The sequence below is a fragment of the Scyliorhinus canicula genome, chromosome 3 (assembly GCF_902713615.1).
Source record: "Scyliorhinus canicula chromosome 3, sScyCan1.1, whole genome shotgun sequence".
NCBI lineage: Eukaryota > Metazoa > Chordata > Chondrichthyes > Carcharhiniformes > Scyliorhinidae > Scyliorhinus > Scyliorhinus canicula.
In genome coordinates this window covers 233370338-233385751 of record NC_052148.1, presented here as the reverse complement: position 1 = coordinate 233385751, position 15414 = coordinate 233370338, and the positions used below count along the sequence as shown (strand labels likewise).

General features: G+C 44.0%; 1 protein-coding gene across 1 annotated transcript in view; it reads left to right on the top strand.

Moving 5' to 3' along the window:
- The window catches only part of ankrd50 (ankyrin repeat domain 50), a 181170-nt gene that overhangs the window by 59907 nt on the left and 105849 nt on the right, over nucleotides 1-15414 (top strand). The window contains exon 2 of the mRNA XM_038792400.1: nucleotides 12196-12425. Coding sequence (XP_038648328.1) covers nucleotides 12196-12425 — 230 coding nt within the window. The remainder of the gene's footprint in view (nucleotides 1-12195; nucleotides 12426-15414) is intronic.

The window sequence follows — 15414 nt, the reverse complement described above, 5'->3', positions numbered from 1 at the left end:
CAAGATACGGTGGAAGCCGTTCATGATGATATTTGAGGAGCTGTTCGTCGTGGTGGGGGATTTGGAGGGAGGGGATTAAAAGGGGAAAAATGTACAAACTGTTAACTCTGTTTTGTTGGAATATGGTGTTATTGTTTATGTGTGGAATCCCTCCAGTGGCAGTATTTGGATTAATAATAAAGGGTCTCAAATTTAAGGTAGAAATGAGAAGAAATTGTTTGATGTTGAGTCTGTGGAACTTCCTTTTCCTTGGAGCGAGGGTCATTAAATATTTTTAAGGCTGAGTTGGATGGATTCTTGATTGACAAGGGAGTCCAAGGATATGCGGGTAGGAAGGGAGTCCAAGGGTATGCGGGTAGGAAGGTAAGTGAAGTGGAGACCACAGTCAGATCAGCCATGATCATATTGAATGGTGGAACATGCTTGAGGAGCCAAATGGCCTACTTCGGTTCCTAATTTCTGGGGAATGGAGTCTTTCCACTCATTTACCAATAACTGATGTATATCTAGTTCTCTGCAGACTTTGAAACTGACTGCAGGTAAAGCTTTAATACACCGATATTCTACTCCTACATTAATAAACCAATTGATTTATGCATGGATGAAATTAGTTCATAAATATATTCATTCAGTACGTGGAATAATTTGAGGAGGTGGCAATATATCCATTAAGTTTAAAATGTATTTTTGTTGTGAAGAACAGGAATAAAGCATCCTAGTGGTGTTTCTGATGCACCATGTATGAACATTTTAGATTTTCTACATAAAATGATGGATGTCAGTACTGGGGAAAGGAGCACATCAATTGCACCAATATCAACTTTCAGCATTCCCATGTTCGGGTCCATCATGACTGATACAGAATGATGTTCCCTTTGCTCTGCTCAGAAGAGGCCCGACTGCAATCTCAATGAGGCATCCTTACATTGGTGACATTTTCATTTCCAACAATTCTATGGCGTGCATCCATCTGTAATTAAGTTGAAATTAGCTAAGATCATTTTTTTGTAGAACCAATATATGTGTTGTCCCTATAGTCTGTACTGAATTTGATACTGGTCTCAAAGATTAAAGCTCACCCACTTCTGTTCTGTCCTTTTGTTGTTTTTACATCATGAAACTCTTTTCAGTTCAATGCTCATAATGGCTCAGGAAATCTTAGTATACAGTTGTGCGCACACATGCCATTTTTTGTTCATACTATTAGAAAAGCAAATCATTTCAAGGAAAACCACAATTTCTATCTAGAATTTCACTTGGCAGAGGTGCTGCTTGTGCAGAAAGAAGTACTTTATAACACAAAAAGTAATCTCAATGTTAGAATGGGCATAAAGTAAATGGGATTTAATTTTTTTGAAGTCAGGAGGAAGACTCCAAAGATGAGCTCAAGAGCAGCCATCTATGTTGGTGCAGATAAATAATTAGCTTTAAGCTTGTATTAAGGAAAGAGTGTGTAAAGGATTTACATTGCAACTTAAAAAAAAAAAAATTTTTTTTTAGTGTACCCAATTCTTTTTTTCACAACTAAGGGGCAATTTAGCATGGCCAATGCACCTACCCTGCACATCTTTTTGGTTTGTGGGGGTGAGACCCACGCAAACACAGGGAGAATGTGCAAACTCCACACACACACTGACCCGGGACTGGGATTGAACCCGTACATTGCAACTCTTTAAATTTCATTTCAATTCTTCATGTCAATCTCCAATTTTGTTACAATTGAATCTGGGAATTAAACTGCATTTTAAATGCTATGGAGTCTGCAATTTTGCACAATAATTATACAAGCTCTAAAATAATTTGTCTTGCACAGGTAGTTATTTAAATCAACTGTACAAACCCTTAATAAAAATGCTATCATCTTGGAGTTGTGCTTGGCTAATTGTTTTTTTAAGTGTTTTTATTGGTTTTCACATTTTTATGGTACACATTCCAGTTCGTACTTTAAACTTACAAGTTTCATCACTGCACATAGTATTAAGCAAAGCAACCAAAAAAAAATTTACAAGTGAGAGATAAGCCAAAGAAGAACGAGAAGAAGAAAACAAAAACAACAGAAACAAACATGGATCATTATATGCACTAACAGGTTACAGGTCTCTCCCCGCACCCCCATAGTTGTGGACCACGTTTGGCCACTTTGCCTTAGTTGGACTGCCAGTGTTGGCCCTAATGTATTGCCCGGCGTATTATTACTCCAGCTTGCCCTTGGGACCCGTCTCTTGTGGCTAAGTAACTTGTGCCCCGCGGTCTTTTTGATGGTTTTTTTTGCCTCCCCTCCCCCTTACCCTAACCCTTCCCTCCCCTGTCCTCTTCCCCCCCCCCCTTACTTTTCCTTTACAATCCATAGCTCGTCTATACCTCCCCCTTCCCCCTGCCCCATCTCCACTGGTTGCTGGCTCGAGCAAGTCTTAGAACAAGTTGATAAATGGATTCTCCAGTTGGAGGAATTCCAACGGGTTGGACAGCCAGTCTGCAGCTTTGGGTGGTGCTGCCGATCCCCAGCTGAGCAGGATTCACTGGACTCCCTGAATACCTCCCTCGGGTAAACTGAAACGGCGCCATTCCCAACACCTGTAACCCCGACGCCTTACAGAAACCAGCTTCACCCACGAAGCCTCCATCTCCTTACTCCAACCCAGCACTTTCTCAGCCTTCGGCCTCTCTGGAGCACCGTCCTCCTAATCATTGGTACCTGACTTGTCCACACAAACAACAAAACCAGCCTTTCCACCCCCATAAAACCTGTTTTCGGCAAAAGGACTGGCAGGCACTGACTGGAACAAGAATACAAACCATTGCAAAATGTTCATCTTAACCCCGTGCACCCAGTCTGCCAATGATAGGGGAAGGAAAATCCACTTTAACCCTCCCCACTAAATTTGTAAAGTTCAACTTGTGAAGCTGAGTCCAGTCTTGAGCCACCTGCACTCCCAGATAACCATGTGTCTTCATTCTGATCAGTTATCAACACTTCATGTTGATAATTGATTTCTTTTTATTCATTCTTGGGATGTGAGCGGCGCTGGCTGGATTTCTTACCCATCCCTAATTTTCCTTGAACTGAGTGGCTTGCGAGACCATTTCAGCAGGAGGCTGTCAAGAGCCTGTGGGTCTGGAGTCACAGGTAGGCCAGACTTGATAAGGATGGCGGATTTCCTTCCATAAAGGACATTAGTGAACCAGGTGGGCTTTTACAACACTCAGCAATGGTTTCATGGTCATCATTAGGCTTTTCATTCCAGATTTTTATTGAATTCAAATTTCATCATCCGCCATGGTGGGTTTAGAATCTGGGCCCCAGAGCATTACCCTGGGTCTCTGGATTACTAATCCAGTGACTATGCCACCGCCTTTGCTAAATTATCTTCATAGATAATTTAAAAGCAGCTATATCAGCCAGACTAACAAGACTAAGGGAATCAGGTTACTGATTTTTTTATGAGCAATAAAAACTGATGCACTAAACCAACCCCCAAAACTTTATGCAGCAATGCATTTGTATAAGCAGCCTTGTACCTCACCTGATGGAAATTTTTTAAGGATTCCTGAGGAAAATTAAGAGCAGTAATCTGATTGTGGGATACAGATAACATCAAGAGTCGAGATGAATGGACCCTCAGGGTAGAGTCAGGACAATTCCCACCACAGCGAGTCCGTGCTGGCTTCCTGGAGAGCAGTCTCGTCAGTACGATTTCCCGGTTCACTGTAACGCTTCAAGGAGACGTCCGATTCCACTTGTGAAATCACTGGCCGTCTGTCCTGCCTCCACCGTCCTGGGCAGGGAGTCCTAGCTTGCCAGTACTCGAGAGGTTCACTGGCAGCCTCACCCCTGGGATCTCCTGCCCAAATCCTCACATCTGTGCTCTCTCCACCCCTCACACACACCCTGAGTGCTTGTCCCATCAGCAAGTGGGGAGGTGTGTTTCAAAGTGTTTTTTTATGAAGAAGAACAGTCTAAAAACAATCACGCAACTTCTGAGAGAATACGGAGCCTTCTCGGGCTACAAACTCAACTTGGGCAAGAGCAAGGCATTTCCGGTGAACTTGAATGGGGGAGGGACAGAGCTGGAGGGACTACCATTCAAAGTAGTCCAAAACAAATTCCACTATCTGGGGATCCAGATAGCCCATGACTGGACACAGATCAACAAGTGGAACCTGACCAGTCTTGACGCAGGAAGTTAAAAAAGGGCCGAAAGAGATGGAATGCACTCCCACTTTCCCTGGCTGGGAAAGTGCAGACGATCAAAATAAACATACTACTGAGGTTCCTTTTCCTGCTGAGATCCATAACGATCTTCACCCCCAAGGCCTATTTCCGTAAAGTAGACTAAATGATTATGGCGTTGCCAAATCTACAATACTACCACTGGGCGGCCACAGCCGATAGGGTGAAGGGATGGATACGAGAGCCAAACATGGGATGGGTGAGGCTGGAGGGTCCTCCTGCAAGGGAAGGACCCTCCAAGCACTCACCGTAGCAATGCTTCCCCCCCACCCCCACCCCAAATCAAGGTACACATCCAGCCCAGTGGTGGTAGCCACAATGAAGACGTGGAACCAAATGAGGCAAAATTCGGTCTAACCGAGATGTCCTCCATGCTCCACATCTGCGGTCACCACAAATTCCCACCAGCTATGCTTGACGCCACTTTTTTAAAAATAAGAGACAGGATGGGGGACACTAGCGGTTTGGAGCCTTTACATGGGGACAGACTTGCCACTTTGCAAGAGCTGACGGAGGACTTGGACTTGCCGACGGGACAGGAGCTCGGGCAACTCGAAAGTGAACACTTTCTCCGCAAGGAGATGCCAAATTACCCCAGGGCCCCGAGAGACACCCTATTAGAGGAACTAATCAACATGGACAGTAAGGAGGGGGGGGGTGGGGGAATGGTGGGAACATATACAGAAGGTTGCTAGACAGGGCAAGACTACCACTGGACGAAGCTAGATGGAAATGGGTTAGGGACTCGAGCGAAGATCTGAACAGTGCCAACTCCACCATCTCCTGCGCTAAGCTAAGTCTCATGCAGTTTAAAGTGGTGCACAGAGCCCACCTGACTAAAACCAGAATGAGGTGGTTGTTCCATGGAGGATAAATGTGAACAGTGCCAGGGAGGGCCGGCCAACCACACCCATATGTCCTGGGCCTGCCCCAGCCTTGTTGGGTTCTGGACAGCCTTCTTCCAGGCCATGTCCAAGGTTGTGGGGGTGAGGGTTGAACCATGTCGAAGAATGCCAGCCGTCGGGATGTCGGACCAGCCAAAACTACATATGTGGAAAGCACACCAGAGAATCCTGCTCGGCTGCCGATCAGCAGCACCACCCACAGCTGCAGACTGGCTGGTAGATCTGACAATTTCTTCCCCTGGAGAAGATCAAGTACACCATCCGCGGGCTGGACGAGGGCTTCCACAAAGTGTGGGGGCCATTCATCAGCCTGTTTCAAGATCTGTTCGAGGCTAACAGTGACTAGGAAGGGGGTTGGGGGGAAGAGAGGGAGGAAGACTAAGGAAGGCACGCACAAGAGAAAGGGGCGGGGGAGCGAGGGGAGAGGAGGGAAGAGAACCCAAGGGAAGCACAAAACAAACGCGGGGTCAAGGGGCGAAGGAGAAGGGCGCCCCTAACACTAAACAATAAAAATAAAAGCCCCAGCAGAAAGAAGCGGAACACAATACATAGCACCCAGGGCAGAGGGGAACTAAACTACCAATGAAGGAGGATGGGGAGGGAGGGGAACTTCATGTAAAAAATGTAAATAAGACACAAACTTGTTTGTAAATATCAGATACACTTGAGCTGTTACTCTGAAATACTAATAAAATATTTTTTACAAAAATGAATTTGATACCAGGCTGAAGGCACCAATGGTGGAGCATTAAATCTGCAATGCTGAAGTGACCAGAGTAAGAAGTCTTACAACACCAGGTTAAAGTCCAACAGGTTTGTTTCAAACACGAGCTTTCGGAGCACGGCTCCTTCTTCAGGTGAATGGAAAGGCTTGTTCCAGAAATGTTTATATAGATACAGTCAGAGATGCCCCGGAATGCGAGCACCTGCAGGCAATCAAATCATCAAAGATGCAGAGAGAGAGGTAACTCCAGGTTAAAGAGGTGTGAATTGTCCCAAGCCAGTTCAGTCGGTAGGCCTCTGCAAGTCCAGGCTTGTTGGTTGGGGCCGAATGTAATGCGACATGAATCCCAGATCCCGGTTGAGTCCGCATTCTCCACATCGAAGTGACCAGAATTAGAGGAGATATCTTAAAAGATTATGGGGCTGGTGAAGATTATGGGGAGAGAGGGATTTGAAAACAAAGGTGACAATTTTAAAATAAGAAATTACTTAACTCGGAGCCAGCAAACAAAGACTAAATGGGTTAGGACAGAGGTAATAGTGTTTTGATGACTTTAGGCTTCTTGTCAGTGGAATATACAGTCAACCAGGAGTGAGTTACGATAATCAGGTCTAGAGATGCTAAGGCATGGAAGGATGGGGGTGTTTCAGCAAATGAGCTCAGACAGCTTTGGAGTGGGATGATGTTGCAGAGGTGGCATGAAACAGGTGGTCTGTGTGATGGACCCGATATGTGGTCAGAAGCTAATCCCAGTAGTCATATTTGACCCCAAGGTTGTGAATAGTTTGATTCAGCCTCCCGATTGTTGCCAAGAAGAATGGAATCCGTGGCTAAGGAGCAGAGCATGCGGCAGGGTCCAAAGTTGGAGGGGATTTCTGCTTATCCAGCACTTGATTTCAGGCAAGCAATCCAGATATTTCTTGACCGTGGAGGAGTAGAGCAAGGAGGAGATGAGGTTGAACTGGGTTTCATCCCTGTGCATGTGAAAACGGATGCATTTTCAGATGATGTTGCTGAGGGGCAGCATGTTAAATAGGACAGAACCAATGCTAGATCTGTTGTTTCACCAGTGTTAACTTAGTAGGAGCGGGAAGAGAATCCACTGCAGATGATGCTCGGCTATGATTAGATAGATTAGAATTAAGCCATGTGAGTGTCATCCCACCCAGCTTGGACGGCAGTGTGAGAGGGTGGTGTGATAATCATGTCAAAGGCTGCAGACATGTCAAGATGGATGTCGTTTGTGACTTTGAACAGTTTTATACTGTTAGGTCGAAACCTGATCGGAGGGATCCAAACATAGAGTTTTGTGGGTTTTGGGAGGGAACCAGACTTTGAAGAGATAGGGGTGGTTACAGAAAGGGAGTTCTTTTGCAGGAAGGGGTCAAGGGTTGTTTTGATTTATGGGGGAGGTGATAACAGATTTGAAGGAGAGGTGGCAGAATCTGAGCAGGGAACACCAATTGGAACTTGGTTGGTTATTAGTACAGTTAGAATAGGGTGAAGAGAGCAGGAGGTAGTCTCATGGTCAATATGTATTTGGATACGGTATGATAGGAGTTAGAAGAGAAACTATAGAAAAGGTGACTGCTCAGGGCTAGGACAGGAGGGGGCCTTAGAGGAAGCTTGATGTGGTGGGTATGGGGAAGAACTCGTTGAATTATCTCAATATTGGTGATAAAGAAATGCATGAGTTACTTGTACTGTTGGAGTTGAGGATGGAGCAAACAAGAAACGTTTAAGAAGATGATTTGCAGTAGAGAAAAGCCGGGGGGAGGGTGGTTGCCTTTTCACTCCCAAGGTGATCCTGGAACAGCGAGCAATTTTGGCAGATGAGATCAGGGCCCTATAGTGTTTAATGCAATCCAGAAGGTCTGGCAATGAGTGACAGAACCAGTTGTCCATTATATTTGTTCAGGTCTGTGCCCCTTGGACTTGGGAAGTGGAAATGAGGACCATGCCAGAAGAATGACCAGAAATAAGAGAAAATAATTGTTTTAATGGGGATTTGAAAGGTGGATGGATTTGGATTTGTCTGCTGTGTCCAGTAAATTAGTAGCGTTGGAAATGTCATGGCGAATGGAGGACCAAAGGCCTAAGCGGTTGTGATTTTCAAAACACTAAGTGAATTTGGGACCTTTTTCCAGGGGTGCACACAGGAAGTAGGGTTGGGAGGGGAAACAGGTTACGGGTGGAGGGCGATATTCAGAACTAATCAGAGATGGCCTCTGTGATTGATATTGGGGAACTGTGAGGCTACGTGAGATGGCAAAGTCAAGTGGGCTGAGGGCAGGAGGGGGATGGCGGCAGTTGGGGGGGGCAGTGGGGTCTGGGGCCTGTAAATACAGGTTTGGGAACTTACATGGAAGGAGAGATGGGGGAGTATATAAAGTCAGTGAACTCGGGAGAGAACATGATGAATTGGTTGAGCCCACCCAGAATGAGATGTTGCTTGGTGCTGAAGGAGTAAAGCAGTTAAAGTGGGAAGCGGTGGTGTAGTGGTATTGTCACTGGACTAGTAATCCAGAGACCAGGGTGATGCTCTGGGGTCCCGGGTTCGAACCTCACCATGCAGAAATTTGAATTCAATAAAAATTTGGAATCAAAAGTCTAATGATGACCATGAAACCATTGCCGATTGACGTAAAAACCCATCTGGTTTATTAATGTCCTACAGGGAAGGAAATCTGCCCTTCTTGCCCTGTCTGGTGACGCCCCACACTGAAATGAAAATGTTATCATACATTAAAAATAATTAAAGTTTACTTAACACTTTAGCTTATAAAGACCCATGCTATTAACTCGGATAACTTATAACTTTTTACTTTCCATACCCCTACCCACCATGCAAGCCGACCCCCCCCCCAACAAACAGTTCCCTTTTCGTACAAAATCTTAACTGTTCATTCACTTTTCCTGGGATGAACCCGAAGGTGTGCCACAGTTCTCCAGATCTCACTTTAATTCTCCCAGGGTTCCAGCTATCGTTCAAGCACTATGGCTTCACAGCGCCAGGGTTCCAGGTTTGATTCCCGACTTAGGTCACTGGCTGTGCGGAGTCAGCATGTTCTCCCCATGTCTGCATGGGATTCCTCCGGGTTCTCCGGTTTCCTCCCACAAGTCCCGAAAGACTTACTGTTAGGTCAATTGGACACACTGAATTCTCCCTCCATGTACCCGAACATGCGCCGGAATGTGGCGACTATGGGCTTTTCATTGCAGTGTTAATGTAAGCCACTTGTGACAATACAGATTATTATTATTAGGTAAAATTCTTTAGGATCCTTGTTTAGCTTTTTGGTGACAAAAACAACTCTCTATGTTTTCATTACAAACTTTGAATCATAGAATCCCCACAGTGCAGAAGGAGGCCATTCAGCCCATTGAGACCACTGACCCTTTGAAATAGCACCCTACCCAGGTCCACTACCCCAACCCTATCCCTATAACCCCACAGGAAAACCCACACAGTCACCTGACGTCTGAATCGTACCTGGGTCCCTTGCGCTGTGAGGCAGCAGTGCTAACCACTGTACTTCATGAATATGGATTTTTCAGTTCAATCATGGGCTTCACTGCCTTCTTGTTTAAGAGGTTAAAACATCAAGATTACCCTCTGGTTCGAATGTGCCCTTTATTCTTCCATAATTTCTGTATAGCAGCTGGTCCCACAGCTGATTATTCAAGCTGACTGATTTCTGCCACAAGGCTTTGGGAGGACCATTATAGATTTCTTCTACTAACTGCAAACTAAATCAAGTCTTCCAGCTGCTTTTCCTTCATGAATACCAAACTGAACTGCCTCTGTCCCCAAACTGAACCACCTGCTTTTGACAGCAAACGATGAATCAACACAATGACATTTAACCGAGGCTCCACCCTGAATCACTATCTCTGGCTATGTGATATGCTTTGGGACGATTTAACCAAAAATACAAATAATTATTTTCCCTTCAATCAATTTCTAGTGGAGTCTTATGTCCCTCATTCCCAGAACATTTTTGATTTCTTTCACCATTTTAAGCTAAAAAGGTGGGGAAAATTCTCAGAAAACACACAGTTTGGAGGGAACTGTGGAAATGGGAATTAAGAAAACTAACTGGAAATAAGGCAAACTTTGAAAAAAGATGACAATGAAAGCTGAAGTAAAATATTTTATACGAAGATGCAAGAAAAGTTTGCACCCTATAAATTGCCTCCTACTTTTTTAAATTTGGGAATATAGTTGAAGAACATTTTGTTTCCTTATGTTTAAGTAATTAAAACTGTTCTCTACCGATGCGTTCTTGATAATTTGAGGGTTTATTCTATCCATTTGAGCACTAAAATTCACCAATTGTGGTTGAAGTAAAAACATTTCTACATACAATGGTTTTCATTTCCCCAACAGCTTCCAGTATTGTTCAGAAACTTTGTATACTTTATTGAAATTGTTCAAATCGAGAATCTAAGTAATACAGAGTTAGTGTTTTGGGCAGTACGGTAGCACAGTTGCTTCACAGCTCCAGGTTCGACTCTCAGCTTGGACCACTGTGCGGAGTCTGCATGCTCTCCTTGTGTCTGCGTGGGTTTTCTCCGGGTGCTCTGGTTTCCTTCCACAGTCTAAAGATGTGTAGGTTAGGTGGTGCTATGCTAAGGTAGGACCATGCTAAATTGCCCTTAGTGTCCAAAAAGGTTAGGTGAGATTACTTGATTACGGGGATAGGGTGGAGGTGTGGGCTTGGGTAGGGTGCTTTTTCCAATGGCTGTGCTGACTATGGGCCAAATGGCCTCCTTCTGCACTAAAAATTCTTTGATTCTATGAACTGCTAGCTTTTATGGAGTTAACGATAGACACCCTAGTTCTATTCAGAAGTATAGAAATGGGTCACTCGTTATCACAGAATGACAGAATAATACAGCACAGAAAAGGCCCTTCAGCCCCTCGAATCTGCACCAATGCGTGAAGAGCACCTGACCTGCCGACGTAATCCCATTTGCCAGCACTTGGCCCATAACTTTGAATGTTATGACTATAAGTATTTTTTTACCATCAACTCTGATCTTGTAAGATAAACATAGGTTAACATTTAACTATAAGATGGTTTGAATTGTATTTAATTCAGGGTTGCTTATCAGTTTCTCAATCTGCTTCCCCCATTTACCTATAGTTAAAACTAATTCCTAAAACTAAAAATTATGCTCTAAAAGCATAAATCATGAACTGGATTTTTGTAACAGTATAGAAAAGTGATCCTTCGCATTGAAACTCCTTTGTCCAATTAGTTTATTATTTTGAAATTTACAAAAGATCATATTATTGTCACCACTATGTTCAAGGCAGATCTGTTAACACCCACCAATTGCCTGAGTAAGATACTAATTTTCTGCAGCTGAGATTTTAACGGTTTACATTTGTTTGGACTGTAATGATACAATTTGGTTATCAGTAAATCTTGACTACTACTTGGAAAATAATTTGCACTTCACTGAAAGCCATATTGTCAACTTTGGAATAGTACTATTGAAATTCAGAACATTTGACTTTACTATACATCATGATTCAGAGGTTGTAGCCACCTCGAAGGCTAGATTTTGTTTCTAACCGGTTCATTAATGTCAATTTCCATATCTGTTATAAGATTTCTATTAAAGTATATATGAACTATTTTTCGTGCATTATGATTTTCATAAATCTGTTTAACCAGGTGTAGTTTATAAAATACGTGATTAAGAAATAACTTCATATCAATTCAATTTGGTTATGATGGGATGGCCCAGTGAGGGAGGTGCACATCTCTGTTTAAAAAGGTGTATTTTCTCTTTACCAGTGGCTTTCAACATGCTGGGGTAAATTTCAAGTTCTGGTCACTGCAGTTCAAGTGGCCATTTATTTTTCCAAAAGTGAACCTAGTATGGTATTAGTGTATCATTTTGAAATGGATTCACAACTGAGATTAATCCTGCACTCATTTTATTTCTATAAATTTAGCCCCTTTCCAGCTGCGGATAAGAAGTGGGAATATATCCCCAGACTAGTCAGGAGAAAGCTAATTTGTCATTTGAGTCAGAACGATAAGTATGGAAACTATACAGGAATGCCCATTTTCTCACCAAATCACATAATTAGCATTGAGGTCTGAATGGGAGTGGTGTGGCACAAGAGAGTATTTGTGTTCATGCAAATGAAAGAGAGGAGGAGGGTTTATCGAGAAAGAGAGTGCATGTGTATTTGCATAAAATTTGACGGATGTTGCAATCTGAATTGATTTACGTTGCTCATTTCTGTGTAAAGATAGTTTGCTTTTAAAGTTGTGTGAAGTTCAAGTAACATCTCCCATGTTTCTTCTTTTCAGATGTGTACTTTTGCCACTGTTGGGAATAAAACCACCTTCACAGAATCTCTTCATTGTCGTAGATTCTGTTGATGAAGGCTGCAACTATGCAGAAGGGGAGCAAAGGCAAGCAGGCCTGATACGGACTATAGCAGAGCTTCTAGCAAGTCATCACGAGTTCTTCCCACCATGGCTGCTGCTTATCTGCTCTGCCAGGAAACAGAGTAAAATGGTGACAAAAATGTTCACAGGTGAGACATTTCCTCCACCTAATCGTGCTTGTTACACAGACTGATGATCTGGAATGTGCTGCCAGAGAATGTGGTGGAGGCAAGTAATTGAGGCATATGAAAGATAATTGGATTGTTATCTGAGAAAGAAGGATATATACAGGGTTATGGGGAGAAGTCGAGGAATGGTACTTGAATTGTTCATTCAGAGCTACACTACAGACTAAATAGCGACCCTCTTTTTGTAATAATTCTGTGAATCTGCGATGACAACAGTGCCATTTTGTCCACTAAATAATTTCATAATGTTAACATGTTAATCTGCTCATAATTCCACCAAGTAGCTTTGTGTAATGGAGCTGCCATAGGTTTTCCTATTTTATCCCTTCCTCTCCAGCTGCCCTTTGTTCTTTGCTTCTTCCAAACTCTTACCCTCCTTGTGTCCTTTTACGTTTTGCCAGGTGGATGAGGTAGTCAAACCTCCTAAAAATGATATAATTGTCATTCTTCAGTGCAGTCCAGGTTGTGAGAAAGCAATATGTTCCCATTTTGTATTTCAAATCTACATATCAGTTTGCATCCACAAAGCTGGGCATTTTTGTGACCCATTCAAAGACTCATAAAATGATAGTGACCAGTACCAGGTGGGTCAAATTGTTACACTGGGGCAATGCTGTCAATGCACTGAGAATTACATATTGCAAATAGACCCGTCATGGGGATGTGCACATGCTTTGGAGAAAGGAACTAAATTTGCTCACCACCTATTTTTCTCTAACACTCTGAAATAACGGCAAATCAGTACAAATGATTGGAATTCAGGTATAGCTAATTTAGGTGTGATTCTGACACTTAAGTACTGGTGGTGCCTTCATTTCTATTATCCTAATCAATTCATTAAAATTTTTCTAACTTGTAGATGTGTGTAGACAGTTATATGAAGAGGCACTCTGAAAAATAGGTTAATGTTTTACTTTTTGGCAATCTGTGTGTAAATTCATTTTTTTAAATTCTCCTCATTTTCAACATTTTCATCAAACAAACAACAAATGAAAAAATAAACACAATAACAATCCCCCAAACAAAAACACCCCCCTCAATATACAAACCAAAACATCCATCTGTACGTTCCAGGTAAAAAATTAACAGTCAATCAGTAAACAGTGTAGTCAAAGACAACAATAACCCCAAACCTTCCGCTCCCTTCCCTCCCCTCTAAAGTTCAATGTTATGGAGATGCCGGCGTTGGACTGGGGTGAGCACAGTAAGAAGTCTTACAACCCCTGGTTAAAGTCCAGTAAAGTTTGAAACAAACCTGTTGGACTTTAACCTGGTGTTGTAAGACTTCTTACTGCCCTAAAGTTCAATGGCAACCAATTCTTGGAAGTGCATATTAAACATTCTCCATGAATTGTAGAGCCCTTCATCCCCCTCACCTCAAATTTCACCACCTCAAGATTCAAAAATTCAAGTAGGTTCCCCCCGCCAATCCGAGGCTCAGGGTGGAGAAGCTGACCTTCACCCCAACAGGATCCGTCTCTGGTCAAATCAGCTGAAGCATCTGCCCCTGCACCCGCCTGCAGCTCGGGCCGGTCTGACACTCCGAAAATGGCTTCTAGGAACACTGGTTCCAAGTACACGTGCAGTATCCCTGAGATGACACTGAGAATCTCCCTCCAATATTCCTCCAGCTTCGGACAGGACCAAAACATATGTACATGGTTTGCGGGGCTCCTCCCACAATGTTCACATACATCCTCTACTTCCTCAAAGAGTCAGCTCATCCTTGCCCTCATGAGATGCGTCCTATACACGACCTTCAGCTGTATCAGCCCCAACCTCGTATATGAAGTTGAGGCGTTCACCCTCCGGAGCACCTCACACCACAAACCATCTTCCATCGCCTCCCCCAACTCTTCCTCCCACTTGGCTTTAATCCCCTCCATGGACACCCCATCCTCCCCAAAATCCTCCTGTAGATTGCCGACACCATTCCCTTCTCCATTCCCCATGCCGTCAATACCTCTCCCAACAGCGAGGGGATTGGCTCTATCAGGAAGCTCTGAACCTCCTTCCAAGCAAAATCTCAGAGCTGTAGGTACCTGAACCATTCCTCTTGCCCCAGTCCACATTTCCCCCCCCCAACTCTTCCAACCTCGCTAAATGTCCTCCTCGGAACAAGAATTTTAATTCCCTGATCCCCCTCTCCTCCCATCTCCGAAACCCCCCCCACCCCCCCCCCACACACACACACACACACACACATACACACACCTTAAAGTGCTGCCTCAGCTGCCTCTTAATCTTCAGTGTTGCCGCAACCACTGGACTCCCAGAGTACTTGCCCGGGACCATCGGGTGCAGCGCTGTTGCCAGCGCCCTAAACCCGACCCCCTACACAGGCCGCCCTCCATTCTACCCCACCGGAACTCCCCCCTTCCAACTCAACTCACCTTTTCAGCACTTGCCATCAATGGTAATATAATAAATTTGGGAGGCCCAACCCGTCCTCTCTGCAGGACCACCTCCTCTGAATGCCTTTGGCAAAAAGACCGGCAGGCACTGAAATAGAAACAGAAATCGCAGCAACACATTAACACATTCATGCATTCAATTTAATCGCCTACACCTGACCTGCAGTGACAGAGGGAGGCTGTCCCACCTTGCCAAATCCGATTTCACCCTCCCAACCAAGCGAATATAATTGTACCTTCAGAGCACCTCCCCCCAGACCCACACGACTTGCAACCCCAAATACCTGAAGTGGGTTGCCACCCTGCGAAATGGCAGCTCTCCCACTCCTGCCCCCAAACTCAGCCGGTACTCCACAAAATATTCACTCTTTTTTTTCCAGGTTCAATTTATACCCTGAAAAAGACCCAAATCTTCAGAAAAGTTCCATTATGTTCCCCACCAATGTACTCGGCTCCGATATAATATATATATAAATCAAATTGTCCGCGTACGCTGACACCCTCCACCCTCCCTCCGCCCGTACTATTCCCTTCCA